This window comes from Melopsittacus undulatus, chromosome 4 (assembly GCF_012275295.1).
Source record: "Melopsittacus undulatus isolate bMelUnd1 chromosome 4, bMelUnd1.mat.Z, whole genome shotgun sequence".
NCBI lineage: Eukaryota > Metazoa > Chordata > Aves > Psittaciformes > Psittaculidae > Melopsittacus > Melopsittacus undulatus.
In genome coordinates this window covers 35990341-36007868 of record NC_047530.1, presented here as the reverse complement: position 1 = coordinate 36007868, position 17528 = coordinate 35990341, and the positions used below count along the sequence as shown (strand labels likewise).

The 17528-nt window shown below is 46.5% G+C and overlaps 1 protein-coding gene across 1 annotated transcript in view; it reads left to right on the top strand.

The window, feature by feature from the left end:
* The window catches only part of IFT43 (intraflagellar transport 43), a 48173-nt gene extending 35529 nt beyond the window's left edge, over positions 1–12644 (top strand). The window contains exons 6-9 of the mRNA XM_034062142.1: positions 8178–8250; positions 9625–9700; positions 10044–10106; positions 10556–12644. Coding sequence (XP_033918033.1) covers positions 8178–8250; positions 9625–9700; positions 10044–10106; positions 10556–10663 — 320 coding nt within the window. The 3' untranslated portion in view covers positions 10664–12644. The remainder of the gene's footprint in view (positions 1–8177; positions 8251–9624; positions 9701–10043; positions 10107–10555) is intronic.
* The last annotated feature ends 4884 nt before the right edge of the window (positions 12645–17528 follow it).

Genomic DNA, 17528 nt, shown 5'->3' with positions numbered 1-17528 from the left:
TATTTCATAGGCTCAGTGGGGAAGTGGTTTGGGGAGAGCTAAATGGATGAAAAGTTCTGAGCATCCCTGAAATAGAGATGCAGTGAAAAATACGGTGTTTTGGAAGTGGTGTGAATGGGCTGAAGGGATGGGCCTGGGGCAGAGAGTGAAAGTGGCTGGGATTCTTCACTGTGACTTTGTGTGTGGGTCTGTCAGCACACTACAGTTCTCCCCTTGGCTGCTCCCCTAACATGCTGTCTGAAGGCTCTGTGCAAGGTCACTGAAGGGCAGACTCAGTCCAACTGGATGGCTTCCACTGAGCTGTTGGTCCTGGCTGGTTTGAACTCCTCCAGTAACTGCTGACATTGTGATCTAGAGCCTCTGATGTTGAAGGAGAGCTTCCTCCTGACAGTTGCATTGGGGGCGAGGCAGAGGGGGGGAGAGAAGGGAATATGTCCCAAGAGATACGTCTGAAGTCCTGTTTGAAGCAGCAGACCACTGGCCAGGGCAGTGGGCAGCTTAATTGCAAAAGGGCACACACAGATTTTTGGGGGCTAAAAATGATGGTCTGGGTAAGCATCCTTCCATCACTAAATTGAGTGATGTGGTAGATACACAGTCTTATTGGGGCTGTGATTGCTGAGTCCATAAGTGTAGTTGATGGACTAGGTTTACCTAAAATACCCTTTAAGAAAAAGCTCTTGAAAGATGATTACAGAATTGAGACACCATCATTTAAAACTGCCTGAGGCAAAGTCCTTTGAAAATTGCAGCAGTGGAGGGACAGAGAGAGGACTGTGTAGCCCTTGATTGTAGTGTCATTCCCTCAGGACCCGTCCCCCCTCCTCCTCAGTTTCTCATCTGATATGAGAGAGGGCAGCAGTAAGATTCCTCATCTGTCTTATGAAAATCTGATTCTGAGTGGCTCTGATCAAACCCAGCTGGCTGTCAGCAGCGGTGGCCTTATGTGGAGGGAGGGAGGGTTCTGAGAAGTTGCTGGATGTGGAAGTGTCATGGGTGCTGCCGATCAAAGAGGCATTTTTTAATAAATATATATAAGAAAAATAAAAAAACCCTAAGGTTTAGCATAAAAGAAATGTAGTTTGTCTTGTTTTTCCAGTGTAACATGAAGAGGATGAAATAGAATCAGACACACCTGCTCCTGAACATACTTCCACAGGAGCATCCCGAGAAGCTGCTTTTCCTGCCACAGTAATGCTCTAATGCAAAATCACTCACCTCCAGAATTGCTGAGGAGGTTTTTGTGTTTCTGAGTTCACCAGACCCTGCCTGGGTGTTTCATACCTTCTCATCTGCTGCCCCACTACCTCCCGAGTATGTTTCAGCAGGAGAATACTGCAAAGGAACAGGGAACAACAGCCTTTGAAAAGAAGAAAACATGTTACTGAAGAGGAGAGCAGGCATAGTGCTCTGTCAAGGTGCTGTTAGTAAGGCTAGGAGGCATATTATAACTCTAAATGCTGATAGCATCAGGAATGTAGTGGACTCCAGGTCCTGAGTCTGGCCTCCTGTCTCCTCTCTGTCTTCTGCTGCTGGTGAACACACTTAGGCATTAAGAGATTCCACTTTCAGCCATCAGTGTCTGCTCTTACTTCTTGCACAATATAACCCAGTACTGAGCCCAGCAACTCATCTGATAGGGCTGTTCTATGCCCTGTCTCTCTTCATACTTCCCAGGACTTGAAACTGGGTAGGGGCATTGTGCCAACAACAGCCTTGGGAAGTAGCAAATATGCTTGATGCCTGTCCCCAGCATTCTCTCAGGTGAGGAAGAAGCTATGCCATGCCATGCCATGCCATGCCGTCTGTGAAAGCACAACACTACTGAAGCAACAGAGTCTCAGATGGACCACCCAGCCACTCATCTGTCTAGCTGACAGTATCATCAGAGCTTCGTGGCTGAAGGAAAAGAATATTTTGTCTGAAGCAAGGCAAATGCATAATCTTTTAATGCAAGACTAAAGGGTCAGTGCTGAATCTGGTGCATGACCTCCACTAGATCCTAGGAATCCTCTGGCACCCGCTCACTGTGTGACTTTTCCCATCAGCTTGGCCAGGTTGTACTGTTACTATTCTCAAAAGGGTGCTCTGGTACATGGGGCACTTAGGTTGTCTTCTGCTTGTCTCAGCTATCAAGGCAGTGCCCTAGTAGCTGTGGTACTGCCTGCTTTTCACTCGTTTTCATCTCCTTGCTGATTGATCAGGCAGGTACGTTGTTCCATATTGGGCAATTTCAGTCAGGGAAAGGCATTCCTATGAAATTAATATCCAAGCATCCAAAGGAGTGTTCTTTATCCTCTCCGTTTGCCTGCTGCTCTCCTGAGAAAACTTCCAAGAGGCTTCAAGCTTGTTTGTGTGTTCAGCAGAAGCTGTCTGTGTCCCTTGTTCCTTATGGTTTTTTGAAGATTTTTTTGCCTGTTGCTTTCCACTTTTTTCTTTTCTTTTTTTTTTTTCAATTTTTCATTTTTCCACTTAGAGAGAAAAATTATTTATTGCATTGACATGCACTAATTAAAGCCATTTTCTGGTATTTGGTTACTGAAGTGTTTGATGTCTCTCTGACAAGACCATGAAATGCACAGAGTGTCCACAGGGACAGAATTTGCTGAACACGGTGCTTTGTAAATGAGGGGACACAGTGTCGCAGCAGCTCATGAATATGAAACGCCCATGATACTACCTCAGTGGACTTGGGAACACAGATGAATCCTGTCATGTGCTAAATGAGACCAATTTCTTTCACTTAACTTCATCTTCAATCAGACCTTCTTCCATTTGCCTGTTTAAAATTCCCCAAATGTGATGCAGAAGGTAACAGCATTCAGTAAAACAAAGTTTTGCAGCAGCAGGAATATTGTAATGATTTAAGTTTTACATTTTATGAGCAAGCAACTTAAACTAGTTTCATTCCTATGCCTGCTTAGTGGCAGGGGACTGTCAGCTCCAGAAGCCACTACCCTCTTTGTGTTCTTTAGATAGAGTGGTGTATGGACAGGAAGGGCAGCACATTCTCCACTGCAAGAGCATCCACTGAACTGGCCTTTCAAATACTCACCCAGCTGGGGGAAGCAAATCAGACTATGTAAGATGGGGGCTTTTTTGAATGGCAAGGTGTTGACTCAGGAAACTTAAATTAGCAGCTCAGGGAGAAAGTGGCAGCCACACTGCTGACTAACTGCAGGCCTGACCTGGAAGAGATTCTATCTGTCCCCACTTATGTGCTATCTTGTATCTAAGGGAGAGCAGAGGTCTCTGGGGCTAGGATCAGAACTTGTGGGAAGCTTGCAGGATTTTAAGGGACCCAGCCTGCAGGTATTGCTACTAAAGAAAAAATCAGCTCGCCTGGGAGGGAAAGTGCAACTCACCAATTTGCAGGAGCACTGAGGTATTAATGTGTTGCAGGTTCTTCTGCCTCCTGTTTGTTGCTTTCTGTGGCTGTCTTCCTCAGCTGTCAGTAAGTTACTTGCTAAAAGGTAAAGAAGGTGATGGTTATTGCATGTACTCTAATATGAACATATAAAGCCCTCTTTTGTCTGTGACTTAAAAAGCCACTGTCCCTTGCTTATTGTTTGGCTACCTGCATGTAGGATGGGTCATCCTCAGTCTTTCCCTTCACCTTTTCCTCCTACCATAAACACAGTTCTGCCTTAGGCTGTTGGTGTTTTGCCATGACTTATCTTGTGTAAGACCTAGCTCAGTCCAGCTATTGTATTAAAATTCATAGTCTGAGTTATATGATGAGACTTAGATGTTCTGAGACAATCAGTTTGGTGCAGTTTATTATAACTCCCTTGTTAGCCAACATTTGGTACCAGTGTCTCTTACCCTGCTGCATGGAGTACACATTCTGCATGGACACACTCATTTTGGTTTCATTCTTTGTTCACTCTTGTTCACCATCATTTCAGAGATGGTGGGGAGTTTCCATTTGTCATCTGGCCTTTGGTGCTCACTCATAATTTCATTCACATCTCTACCATGAGCATTTTCTAGAGCAAATATCTTATTTCTTAAGGGGCTGAGATATCCTTGGGGAAAGGCTTTGTGTTGCTCTGTTCCCAATCATTTCGATCCATAAAGGGAAGCCTCATCCATTCTTCTTTAAGGTCATTGCATGCAGAGTTTTTGTGTTCCCCTTTCCATCTTCTGTTGCATACACTCCTATCTTCTGCTTGTAAAACACTACCTGCCATGTGTGTCTACCTATTCTCCCCTCACTTCAGCTAAAAGTCAAAGCAGAATACTCACTCTCAGGGGGAAAGTGAGTGGCATTTTTAGGAGCACTCACTCTGGGAATGTTATCTGCCATATGAAGTGGAGATTCAGATGAGTTCTGTCTGGAGGAGATTGGTTGAGGGAGGTGGCATAGGTAATAGTACAGCATCCAGAGGCCAGCTGGGAGACCAGGGTTGGTAAGATGGTTTGTACTCAATTTGTTCTCCTTTTAAATGTTTTTTACCAGTAAGTCAACTTTTATTTTCATGTTTCTTACTATTAGTATCATACCAGTTTGTTCTGATTTCAAAGTCTGCAGGACTGGGTGTGAAAGTAGAAGAGCTGAAGCTGTAAGATTTTCATGTTGCATCTGAGATCTGTCTGCAGTTTTGATTAAAATCTGTTGATATTGGAGACAATATGAAAGGTCCTTTCTCCTCCAGAATTAGTTATGATATCACTACCCTCAACCTGTAACTAGACTGCTGAGAATATTTTTTTGTTTCTAGTTTTTGAAACTGCATCTTCTCAGCTGCAAAACATTTTCTCTGTAATGCACACACCATTCCTTCACTTAATTGCAGTAACCTGGTATCTTTTCCTATTGCACACAGGCAGCTCCTTACCATGTAGGTACATTGTGCAGTCATTTCTAAGGTTTACTTACATGGGCACTGAATTTTGGCATGAAAGCCTGGACAGTAAAGTATGTGTCATGATTCTGCACCAAAAACAGAGGCTTCTGGAAAATGATCTGAAGCTCCCATGCTGAACACGATGGAGAAAATAAAATGTGGGTCACAGAGCAAAGCACACAGAGTGGGGGTTTGTCACGTAACCTTGTTGCTGGAAAAAGCTGCAGTGTGAGATTGGGAGGACATGGTCCTGTGAACCTGTCTGCATGTACTAGTGCTGTATGTAAATAGTCACACTGTAGCTAACAGCAATATTAAAAGTAGAGCATGTGCCTACACTCCTGCAGCCCAATAGCCCAATAGCTTGGAACTGACAGAGTGCCATGACTTGGCTGTGTTACCAGAAGTTACTGGAAAAAAAGATGTGAGTCCCAAAAAGAGCAACAAAAACAATTAGGGGGCCAGAGGGTGAGTGAGGGGAAAGGTTGGGTCCTTGGTCATAAAGTGAGAACTGAGGCTCTTGCAAACTGTACAGAAGGAGATGGGAGAGAGTTTGTGGAGAGGTGGCACCATGGGAATTGGCAGAGGGAAGAGGAAATTATGAGTAACAAGTGAAATAAAGACCCAAATATTTCAGGGCTGATTTGCCACTGATAGCAGTTAGCTCCAGGGAGCTGATATTTTCTTATAATTTGCTACATTTTTGTTCTGTTTCTTGTCAGTTTCTGACAGTCCTAAAAGGCATTGCTGCTGCCTGGAAATGGACATATCACCCACACTTTGCAGTAAGAACAAGCATGCTCTGGCCTTTGTTGGAGGGGCTGGCAGGAGCCCCCAGAGCGTTTCCAGCTCTTCTGTCTTAAATATTTTCAAAGTGTCTATAAAATATTGGAGCCTTGAATTTCTTTTGGAAAGAATTTCTACGCGATTGCGTGGATTTTGCTAACAGAGAGTAGAGGCAGTGCTCTGCAAGGGGTTTGGGAATCTCTCCATGGAATTCAATGACAGTGAGATAAAATCAGCACTGGAGAATCCAGGAGTCTTCAGGAACCTGCTTAATGGAACATTCCATCACTAATTTGGGCTCTGAGTTTACAGTTTTTTCTTGTGCAAAAAAGATCAACAAAAGCCAAAGGGAACTGGGAAAAGCAGACCTTGGAAACAGCTGCTAAAACGAGCACTGGGTGAAGAAAGTCAGTTTGCTGCAAATATCTTCCACATTTCTGCTGTCAAAAGGGAATAAGGATCTGAGCTTCAGGGAATGCTGCTCCATTGGTGAGGGTAGCTCTGTTCCCGGGCAGTTGTTTGATGAGCACCATTCGTAGTGTTCTGCTGGAAAGGATAAATTAGCTCAGGTGAGATTAAGCTGCGTCTCATTGCCATGCTTGTTTGCCTGGACTTAACAGGGCACCTCTGCACAGCGCTTCGTTCCTCCCCTTGGACCAGTCTCACCAGTCTGTTCCCTCCTTGGTCTATGTTGCTTATACACAGGGATTCTCACGTTATCACTGAGCAGGTTTTACCAGGTGCCTCCACAGGTCAGCCTGCCTGTCCATGGAGATGCTTTTGTCCAGTAACTGCACTTCGCTACAGATTTTAGGAAGATACGGGAGCCCTGCAGGGAAGAGCCAGCGGCATAGCAGTTTCTAGTGTGTGTTGTCTCCCTACACGCAGAAAGAGCAAGAGATCTGCCCTGGATGCCCAGCGATGCACTGTTGAGGCATTTCTTGCAGAGGCTTCCTCGGCCTAGGGCCTGTTGCTGCAGTTTCCCTTTAAATGTCTTTGGGAAGTTGGCTTTAGCTGGAGAGCTGCTTTGCAGGCGCCTGCGCCCTGCGCGGCCGGGGGCTGAAGGCACAGCTCTGCTGAGGCTGGCCAAGCTGTCACAGCCTTGCGCTGCGGCCGAGCTCTCGCCACAGCCCCGGTCCCGCTCGGCCTTCCGCCAGGCAGCCAATTAGCGAGAAATCCCACTGTGTGGCCGGCTTCAAACCGCCACCGCGCCGGGGCCCGGCCTGACCCGTGCCCCACGGCAGCTGGGCGAGGGCTGCCTCCCGCCCGCCGGGCAGCGGGCCGGCCAGGGGGAGCGCAGCGGACCCTCAGCAGTCAGCGGAGCCCGGAGCCTGCGGAGCTCTGTCAGGCGACCGGACAAGGGCTTCTCAGGAAGACCCTGCCCAGAGCTCTGAGCACCATAGGTGGGAAAGCGTTTCCAGCTCCTGAATATTCATCTCAGCCTGGGCTGTAAAACGGGGCAAAGCCAGGCCCAGCCACCTGCTGCTGGACAGCAGTAGCACGGCCACGCTGCCGACAGAGCTGGGAGCAGTCTGCTCGCTCCAGCGCCGGGGAGGCCAGCTCTGCCCGTACGCTGTGCAAGCGATACTTCTTCCCAGAGCCGAACCACCGGCTTCTCAGCAGCCTGAGGGCTCAGGGTCTCTGGAGAGCCCTTGTGGCCTCTAGTCTTTAAAGTAGCTCTGTGCTGGTGTACTCTGCCCTTGCTTTGCACCTCCAGTTGCTTTCTCTTCCTCTCTCCATCTCTGTTTATAGCACTTTGTGAAACCAAAAAACATGACGTGTGGTCAGAGCCTTGCACCTTTAGTAGGATTCTGTGTGCACCCAGTTCTTCCTTGTCGCCATGCTTTTGTCTCTAGCATCCGTCCTAAGTGGAGCAGCTGTATTCCTTGTGCCGGGTCACACTCAGTGACCCAGACATCAGCCATTTCCAGGGTCACACTGGAAATCATGGAAAGGTTTATGACATTACTAACCAGATGCATCTCCCTAAGCCTTTGTATCTACTAGACCACCAGCATTTCCTTCTCCAGCTATCAGGGAGGTCACAAGTCTCTGCACAGCCTGAGGCCCTGCGAGCAGCTCCCTCAGCTCATAGTTTTGCATGGCTTGTCTCAGTTTCTGCCCCACGTTTTATTTCTAACAGCGCCTAAGTGATTGGCAGCTGAGCAAATGGTAACACACCTTATAAGAGGCAAATCCTTGCCATTGTTAGGATGATGGCAAATAGGTAGCAGGGTTTAGTGCAGCTGGCTCCTTCCAGCTTCAAGGTTGTGTTCACATGCATGGTCTGTAGCCTGTGGAGTGCCTGCCCAGTGCAAATCTGCTTCCCTTGCAAGATTTCTTTTGACCCCAAGCTTCAAAGCTTTATTGCTTTGTTTAATATTAAACAATATATTTCCAGTCATTGCTAAATAACTCTCTTGTGTTTTCCTCAAATAAGAAACAGGCTGTTTCATATCTGTGAAGCAAAGGAAACTTTGTCTCTAGTGAGAGGAGAGCACAACACTCCCCACTTATTGCTGCTGCTTTCTCTTGTTGCAGACATTCCTGTGATCCCTGACTTGGAAGAAGTCCAGGAGGAAGATCTGGCCATGCAAGTGGCAGCTCCCCCCAGGTAAGAGCACTGTCAGGTGCTGTTGAGCCTCTCATCAGCAATGCGAAATGGCTGGTGAAATTAAACTCCTTTTTATCTCATGCTCTCTGGATGTCAGCAGCAGTGCCATTCAGCAGGATTTGGTGCTCTGTATTGTGGCAGTGGGGCTCCAAGCTCAATAGGGCAAACTTCTTGTTTCTGATTACATAGAGGAAGCAATTACTGAATCTTCTGTCGCTATATAAAAAAAAAACCCAAACCCTACACTAGAGTAACATATTTGATGTGCAAAGTCATATTCTCAAAAATGAGTAACTTCTTGACTTAAGGTTGCCTGTATAATCTGGAATGCCTCCAGTACACATGCATTATCACGTACGTTCTGATTATGCATTGTTGTAGGCTACTCTGCCCTCCACAGGATATCCTTGCTCAAGTACCTAGTTAATTTGCAAAGTACAATCCTATTGTTTGAAGGTGTTATCAGAGTAGTCTTGGGGTTAGCTCACAGGAGACCAGCAAGTTTTAAATAAATGAAATAAAAATTTGGGTGTTTTATCTTAAACATACCAGGAAAGTCCTCTCTTCTCTGTTGGGCCTATTGCCAAGATCACAGACTGGGGTTTCTATTGACCTTTATTTGGAGGGGTGGGTTACCTCACTCCTGACCACAAGTGCCTCTCTCACAGTATGGAGTAGCTGTTGTAATACAATAGCTGTTAACAAAAGTAAACGACACTTTATAGTAGTAAATTTGAAATTACTTTGTGTCTCACCAGAGTTCATTTCTTTGTTTTCTCTCTTCTTTTACATTTCCATCTGTTCCCCCTGTATCCACGGTCTCCCTGCAATAGAAAAGACTTCATGAACAAACACAAAAATTAATATAGATCTTTTTCTATAGAATTGCATCATGGGTAAAGTGTGTCTTGACAGTACCCCCTACACCATGTTTCTCTTTTAGGAAATTGTATTTGATAGCTGTGACTCAGCTCAGACATGGAAATCACGAAGTCCCTACTATTCTGTAGCTTGTAGTGTGGGGTTCTCAGAGCCTGCTTTGGTACAGCGCTGGGGCTGTTTGAATGTTCATTACATTCCTGTATTCTTTCTGGCCCTGTGGGTTTTCTCTCCAGCATGCTGGCTTCTCTGAGGGAGACCATGGTTGTTTCACATTCTATTTTTATGCATGTGCACAACCTAGCACACAGATTTGTCAGTCACTGTTCATTTGCTGAATGAGATTTACTTCTGTCTGGGGACATCCCTCTCAGGAGCCCCCATGGGAGATGTGGACACTTGTGATTGGTGTCACCAGACTACTGTCCTTGCCACCCTTCTCAAATGTGCTTCCACACTTACCCAGGCTTGTACTTTGACCCCTTCTGGTTGCAGTGTGCAGGTGAACCGAGTGCTGACCTACCATGACCTGGACAAAGATCTAATGAAGTATGCTGCCTTTCAAACTTTGGTAAGTGGATGTTGCTGTGGGTGACCAGAGTGACTCCCTCTCCTTCCCATCATCCTCCACAATGGTACTCAGCTGCACAAAATACACAGCTCTATCATCCAAGCAAGTTGCAGTCTGCCTGCAAGTCTGTTCCACTCTGCAGTGTGGCTTTAAGGTTTGTTTGTGTCTGTAAATAGTATAGCTATGGTATCTGCTGCTCAGATGAGGCTCCTACTGTTGTTCTGGACAAAGCATATGTCTGGTATGAGGCAAATGTGCCTATCTGTAGCAGGTCCTACCTGGTGAAATGGCGGTGTCCACTTTCTCTCTGTCTGTAAAACTGTGATGCTGTGTGTGTTCATAGGATGGAGAGGTTGACCTGAAGCTTCTCACCAAAGTTTTGGCTCCAGAGCATGAACTGCGAGAGGTGAGTTTTTTGTGGAAGCACCAAAAGGCAAAAGCTTCTTATATGTCTTAGACTGTATTTGGTAAGTAAGCCTTCACCAGTGGAGGAGAGAGGCAAGGAAGAGTTTGTCCAAGCTGATGGAAGTTTGGTTTACCCTGAATATTATTTTAAAGATAGGTAGAGCTTTCTCTGTGTGAGATTAATCCATCACTGTAATTGGTCCTCATCAGGATGAAAGAACTAGTAAAGGAAAATGTGAATGGCCTAGCACTGTCACAGATCCATGAAAACAGTGCTCTGTTGTGTCTTGTCTTTTGGTAGCCACCATGTGGTTCTACAGGGTGGTACAGAGGGACAAATTTGGAAAGCATTTGGGGTGTGGGCCGAGGGATGTTTTAAAGCAGGACAGAATAACCTGAATACAACTGTGTGCACCCATTTCAGCATGCTTGTCTTTTTCCTCTTGGTAGGATGGCAGCTGGGATTGGGACCATCTCTTCACAGAGGTGTCGTCAGAACTAGTGACTGAGTGGGATTTGGGACAGTCTGAGAGAGAGGACCACCTCAGTCTGCCCTAGACCACTGGCACACCAGACAACTCATACTTGTATCTCCTGTAAATAGTTTAGCACTTTAATTTTCTATTCACTTGTTTGTATTTGAGAATTTGAGACATGAAAATAAATAGGACTTTTTTATAGGAAAGGTTGGGAGAAGTTTTGGGTATTTTGTAATAATAATCTTTGTTCTCAAAAGAGATGAAGAATTTTAAATATAATAAAATATTTACTTTGGAACAGTCACTTCCATCTCAGTAGGACCTTTACAGGTAACTGCAATGGGCAATCTTTACCAAAATGCAGCTTCTCTGCAGTGGGCCATCATACAATGGAGTGTGGTTTTCAGTGATGACTATCAGAGAAGTTTAGGCTAATAGATTTGTTTGCCTAGGACATTAAGATTACCATCTTTCTCACAATAGATGCCACAAGTTAATGCCAGGTTATTTGTTTTACACTTCATCCAGCAGCCTCCAGCCATGGCCTGCTAGTTTAACCTCTCTCCTGGAACATTACCTCTGTATTGACTGAGAGGAAGCAGCAACACCACTTCTTACAGCACCTCTTTTTTCACTTGAGGTTTCCCAGCTAAAGTCTGACCAGGCCTAACCCCACTTAGCTTTTGCAATCAGTTGAGATCACAGCCTGAATGGAGATAGCTTCAGGCAATAGGTAGTTTGCAATGAAAACACTGTTTATTCCGTGCATGTGAAAGAATGGAGCCTGCTGCTCTGAAACAAGGTAACTCCCTGGTGGGTGTCTCCTTGGAGCCAAGTAAGCCACTCTTATAGTCATCTAAAGAAAAACCCATTTAGCTGTTAATACCTTACCCCCAAAGAACCTTGGTCATTATTCGAAGGAAACAGGAACATTACTTCTAAAGCAGTGGCCTTCAAAGCCTTGTCCTGTTGGAGGATCTTGCTATATTCTTCTGGGAGGCAGTGCAGGTGCTGGGAGGAAGGCTTGCTGTGCTGCTTTTCTTAACTCATTTGATGTAAGAGAGCACTGCATTACCACTCTTGTACTGACAGCAGGACAGGTCAAATAACTTACTGTTGAATTCAGTACTCTGCAAAATTTCAGATCAGAGTTGATGTGCCAAACAATTCTACCAATGAGAGAAGCAATTGGGTACCAGTCTGGGGGCACCAAAATATGCAGAGGCTCATCTGTCTCAAGGAGAGACAAGCTGTTTTTTACAACCAAGAAAACTCCCCTATAACTAGAAAACGAGGTGAGACAGAAGCTTGGGAGGCCAGTGTATGGAGAATAATCCTGAAGTCTTTCTCTGAGCAAAGAAAGCTGTTTTGGTATGAAGAGAAACTTCCCAGCTGAGCTAGAGTCTGTTTCTGTGACACTTACGGTTCAAAGAGAATTTTGAATGCTTCCTGCATTCCAGGAAAAACGAATTCAGCAAACTATGATAGTTTAGTAAATCAGACAAATCCAACAACTCAGTCTGGGAGGAAGAAAAATAATGGATGCTGTTGGCTCCCCTCATCTGGCTTGTGGCCCTGGGCAGAGATGCTCTGGGGTGGGAGGCAGGTGTGCCTGGGACAGGCCTGTGCCCACACTGGGACCTTGGGAGCCCAGCAGATACCTGGGCAGAGTTTAAGAGTTGGGCTTGAAAAAAATCACAGCCTCGTTTAATTTAAGGCAGAAAGAGGAGAATTTGATCATTTAGCTCAGCCTGCTGTAATACAGGCCATGGCAAAGTCCAGTGAGATGTGGCTGAGCTTTGTCTTTCTTTTAGAAAGGCAGGTAGTATATTTGAAAGTCTTCCCTGGTTAGTTTTTCTAATAGAAAATTGCCCTTATGGTTCAAAATCTGCTTTATTTCTAGACTCAATTTTTCAGTTTCATCTTTTGTTCCCTGAGCATGCTTATGCTTTTACCTAGTTAAGCAATGCTGTCAGATACTTTCTCCCTGCTTCCGTATTTATGTGCACTGTGATCAAGTTGTCTCTTTAATTTCCTTCAATAAACTTAATAGACTGAGACTTGCTTCCATGTCTTTTCAATTCCTTCCCCAGCTGGAGGGGGTGAGGTGGTTGTCTGGCTCCTGGCCTTCCTCCAGCAAGCTGTTCCCCCCCACCTTCCTTCCACACTTGTGTTGTGGTTTCAGTGCTGGGAAGGTAGCTGAAACCTGTTGCTTTTCCTCTCTCAAGCCCTGATGCTGGCAGAGAAGAGCCTGCTCCTGTTACTGTTCTTGCCAAAAAAAAAGCCCATGAAGTGCTTTTGTGTGCCCCATCCAGCTCTTGGTGCATGGTGGTACACCGGTGTGTATTAACTGTGACAAAGCTGCCTCAGGAACCTGCATTTCTGAAAAGTCCCATGGAAAGAACATACAAAGGAAGAAAGGACAGGTATACATTTTTTCTTGTAGCCTGAAAAGGTGTAGCTCTGGTTGATTGTCAGGTGAGGCGGTGTTGTAGTTCAAGTCCAGTCAGTAACTCAGAACCACATACTTCCTCTCTCACTGCCCACCTTCCTGCCCCCACCTCCTGGAGGGATGGGGAGGAGAATTGAAAGAATGTAACTCCTGCGGGCTAAGATAAGAGCAGTCCAGTAACTAAGGTATAACACAAATCACTGCTGCTACCACCAATAATAATAATGATAAGGGAAATAACAAGGAAATAACAATACAACTGCTCACCACCTGCCGACCAATACCCAGCCCAACCGATACCCAGCCCAACCGAGCAGTGGTTTAGCCCTTCCGGGTAACTGCCCTCAGTTCCACATCCTGGGCATGACACTAGTTTAGGTCAGGTGTCCTGTCTCTGCTTCCTCCCGGCTTCCCCTCCTCCCTTGCAGAGCATGAGACTCAGAAAGTTCTTGGTCAGGCTAAACATTAGAGCAGTAACTAAAAACATCGGTGTTATAAGCACTGTTCCCAGGCTGAAAATCAAAACCACAGCACTGCACCAGCTACTAAGAAGGAGAAAAATGACTGTTACTGCTGAGCCCAGGACAAGTGGGAAGTGAGACAGTTTTCAGAACAGTGTGCCTGGGTTCTTAAGAGCTCACATCAGCCCTCTGAGCTGTGCCTAGCCAAGGAATATAGCAGTAGTTCCCTGTTGGTCTCCACAGACCTGTATCACAGTGGGATAAAGCAAGGTGTAGCGGTGTACCTGGAGCTACACAATGAATCTGTGGCAAAATCAGCATTAGATACAAGTAACCTCAAGTTCCTGATTCAAACATTGTTATAATATACCTGGTGAGCAGTTCTCATCTTCAATTTAAAGATAGCAGTTCAGTGTAGAGCCTTGTGTCCTGCTTACTCTTTGTTCTGCTTTGTTCATACAGTGCTGAGGAAGAGCTGCAAACCTGTCGAAGTGTGTGTTGTCAACAGCATGTTTAGCTCAGTGAGCTGATCTGGGGTGTCTGCCTAGGGATTTGCTGGGATTCTGGACGGCTGTAAGTAGCAACCTGCAGGTAGCCTCTTGCAGGCTCAATGCTCAGTAGACTACTTGGGCAAATGGCAAGCCTCATCACAGATGAAGTAAAAGGGCAGAAAGGAAAATTAGTTCTAAGTCCTATCAGTTTTAGGACTTTCTGGGTTTGCTTATAATAACCGATACAATCTTTATAAATTATCTTGGTAGAGATGCCTTACCAGAGTGCAGTTTGTTGGTGAAGGAGGAAAATTGAGGCTGAGACAGCATATGCAGCACTGGAAAAAAAAAAGTAGAAAATAAAAGCTGAAAAAAGGCCAGACCCAGCAACTTTCCATTGAAGCACCTCTTAGAGGGACCTTGGCTGGCTGTTTTATTAAGTGTGACAAAGTGATGGGAGGTGGGGGGAGCTCCTATGTTAATAAGTTGGAAAGGTACTGCCATTCCTCTCGCCTGAGTGTCTCAGGGAAAGTGGAATTAATTCATGGCATATGCTCCTAGCATCTGCCGCAGTGACCCGGGCTGGCAGGAGTGCAGTTCCAGACAGTGTTTGCCAGAGCCTGTATTCCCCACTACTCTTTTGGTTGGGCCTTGCTTGCTGCCTGCCCATAGCCAAGAGTGGGGATAGTGTGGCTGCTCCAGCTGGACATACACCCAGCTGCCCACCTACCATCCTGGTGGGACCTCACAGCCTGGCCTGAAGAAGGAGTATTGCTCTAGACTTGAGAGGGAAAAGAGGATGTTGGGAGAGAAAAGAGACCAATTTGAATAGAAACTAATCCAGTTTGTCCCAAGCAGCCTTAATTCCTCCCACAGCATGCCCTGACAGAGTCTCCTGTTCTCCATCCCTCTGACTTGTTCTGTGGCTTGCTGTGAGGCTCTGACTCCTCAGTCTTCTTCCTTCTTTTCCACTGCATCTCTGCAGATGATTTGATTCTCTCCTTGACAGAGAAGAGAGAGGTTGTATCTGCTGTTAGGTGGGATTTAATTCTCTGTTTAATGGCTCCCAGGAAATAACTTTCCACGCCTTATTTCCCCTTGACTGACCTGCACCACAGCCAGGAGCTGTATCCAGCTAGTATAGGTGGGTCTAGTGTGTTGTTTCCAGGCTGAAGCTGTCTTTCCCTGTGTTTTACGCTCTGCATGTGAGCTTTCCCTTGGGAAAGGGCACCCAGAGTCAGTCCTTCACTGGCTGCTCTTTCTTCACCCACATCCTTCCACCTTTTTGAACAACTGCCTAGGGTATGGGATATTTTCATGGCCTAAAGAGCTGACAGACCCAGGAGAAACTGCAGCAGTGGGTGATCCCCAGATAGGGCAGCAATACTTCATGCTGCTTCTGTCCCAGAAGCTGTCCCCACACCTCTGCAGCTTCTCCCTCTTGTGCTCCCTTTTAAAATGTGGCATTCCAGTCCTGGGCTTGGCTGGGACTGCGCAGAGCTGAGTGAGGGCCAAGACAGGGTCCCAGCTGTGGGGCACCATGATGGATGCACGATCAGCTGCCCTGGTGAGACCAGTCCTCCTATGGCCATGCTTTACCTGGGGAGAAGACCCACACCCCTTGCAGCCACAGCCTGGGAAGCATCCTAGAATCACAGAATAGTTAGGGTCGGAAAGGACCTTAAGATCATCTAGTTCCAACTCCCCTGCCATGGGCAGGGACACCTCACACTAAACCATGTCACCCAAGGCTTCATCCAACCTGGCCTTGAACACTGCCAGGGATGGAGCATTCACAACCTCCCTGGGCAACCCATTCCAGTGCCTCACCACCCTAACAGTAAAGAATTTCTTCCTTATATCCAATCTAAACTTCCCCTGTTTAAGTTTTAACCCATTTCCCCTTGTCCTGTCCCTACAGTCCCTAATGAAGAGTACCTCCCAGCACCCCTATAGGCCCCCTTCAGATACTGGAAGGCTGCTATGAGGTCTCCATGCAGCCTTCTCTTCTCCAGGCTGAACAGGCCCAACTTTCTAAGCCTGTCTTCATACGGGAGGTGCTCCAGTCCCCTGATCATCCTTGTGGCCCTTCTCTGGACTTGTTCCAACAGTTCCATGTCCATTTTATGTTGAGGGCACCAGAACTGCACACAATACTCCAAGTGGGGTCTCACAAGAGCAGAGTAGAGGGGCAGGATCACCTCCTTCGACCTGCTGGTCATGCTCCTTTTGATGCAGCCCAGGATACGGTTGGCTTTCTGGGCTGTGAGCACACACTGAAGCCAGCTCATGTGCATTTTCTCATCAACCAACACCCCCAAGTCCTTCTCTGCAGGGCTGCTCTGAATCTCTTCTCTGCCCAACCTGTAGCTGTGCCTGGGATTGCTCTGACCCACGTGTAGGACCTTGCACTTGTCATGGTTAAGCTTCATGAGGTTGGCATCAGCCCACCTCACAAGCGTGTCAAGGTCCCTCTGGATGGCATTCCTTCCCTCCAGCGTATCATCAGAACCACACAGCTTGGTGTCATCGGCAAACTTGCTGAGGGCGCACTCAATTCCATTGTCCATGTCAGCGACAAAGATACTAAACAAGACCGGTCCCAGCACCGATCCCTGAGGGACACCACTCGTTACTGGTCTCCAGCCAGACATTGAACTGTCGACCACAACTCTTTGCATGTGGCCATCCAGCCAGTTCTTTATCCACTGAGTGGTCCACCTATCAAATTGATGTCTCTCCAATTGAGAGACAAGGATGTCGTGTGGGACAGTGTCGAATGCTTTGCAAGTCCAGGTAGATGACATCAACTGCTCCACCCCTGTCCATCAGTTCTGTAGCCCCATCATAGAAGGCCACCAAATTGGTCAGGCAGGATTTCCCCTTAGTGAAGCCATGCTGGCTGTCACCAAGCACCTTGTTGTTTTTCATGTGCCCTAGCATGCCTTCAAGGAGAATCTGCTCCAAGATTTTGCCAGGCACAGAGGTGAGACTGACTGGTCTGTAGTTCCCTGGGTCATCCATTTTCCCTTTCTTGAAGCCTGATTGATTCAGTCATGAATGCTGCGTGACATGGACATCCAGAGCTTCTGAGCCCATTAATCTCTCTGCCATGGTCCCTGAGGAGATGAAACCTTTCCTCTTAGGGCCCTGCTATCCAAGTGTGCCCCAGCAGGCTGCTCCCCACTAACCTCACTGGGGCCAGAGTAGCTCTGGGCCATGGGCCCTCTTATCGAGCTGTATCTCCTGTCACTTTCAGGACCACTTCATTATCCTTTTATTAGCCCTCTTCTCCTGCTTATCATTATTAATAATCACACTGGATCAGCTGAAGTGCTGACAGCTGTCCCTTGTCTATTCTTTCTGTCTATTTTAATCCTGCCTGCTTATCTGGAATAAACCTGATCCTTTTTCTTTTAATTAAAGAAATTTGGTCAACCAGTCCCTCCTCCATGCAGAGATAGGACTGATCTCACCAGTGATATGCACAGAGCAGGAAAAGGGGCAGATTACTGGGTGACAGTGTTTTCCACAACCTGA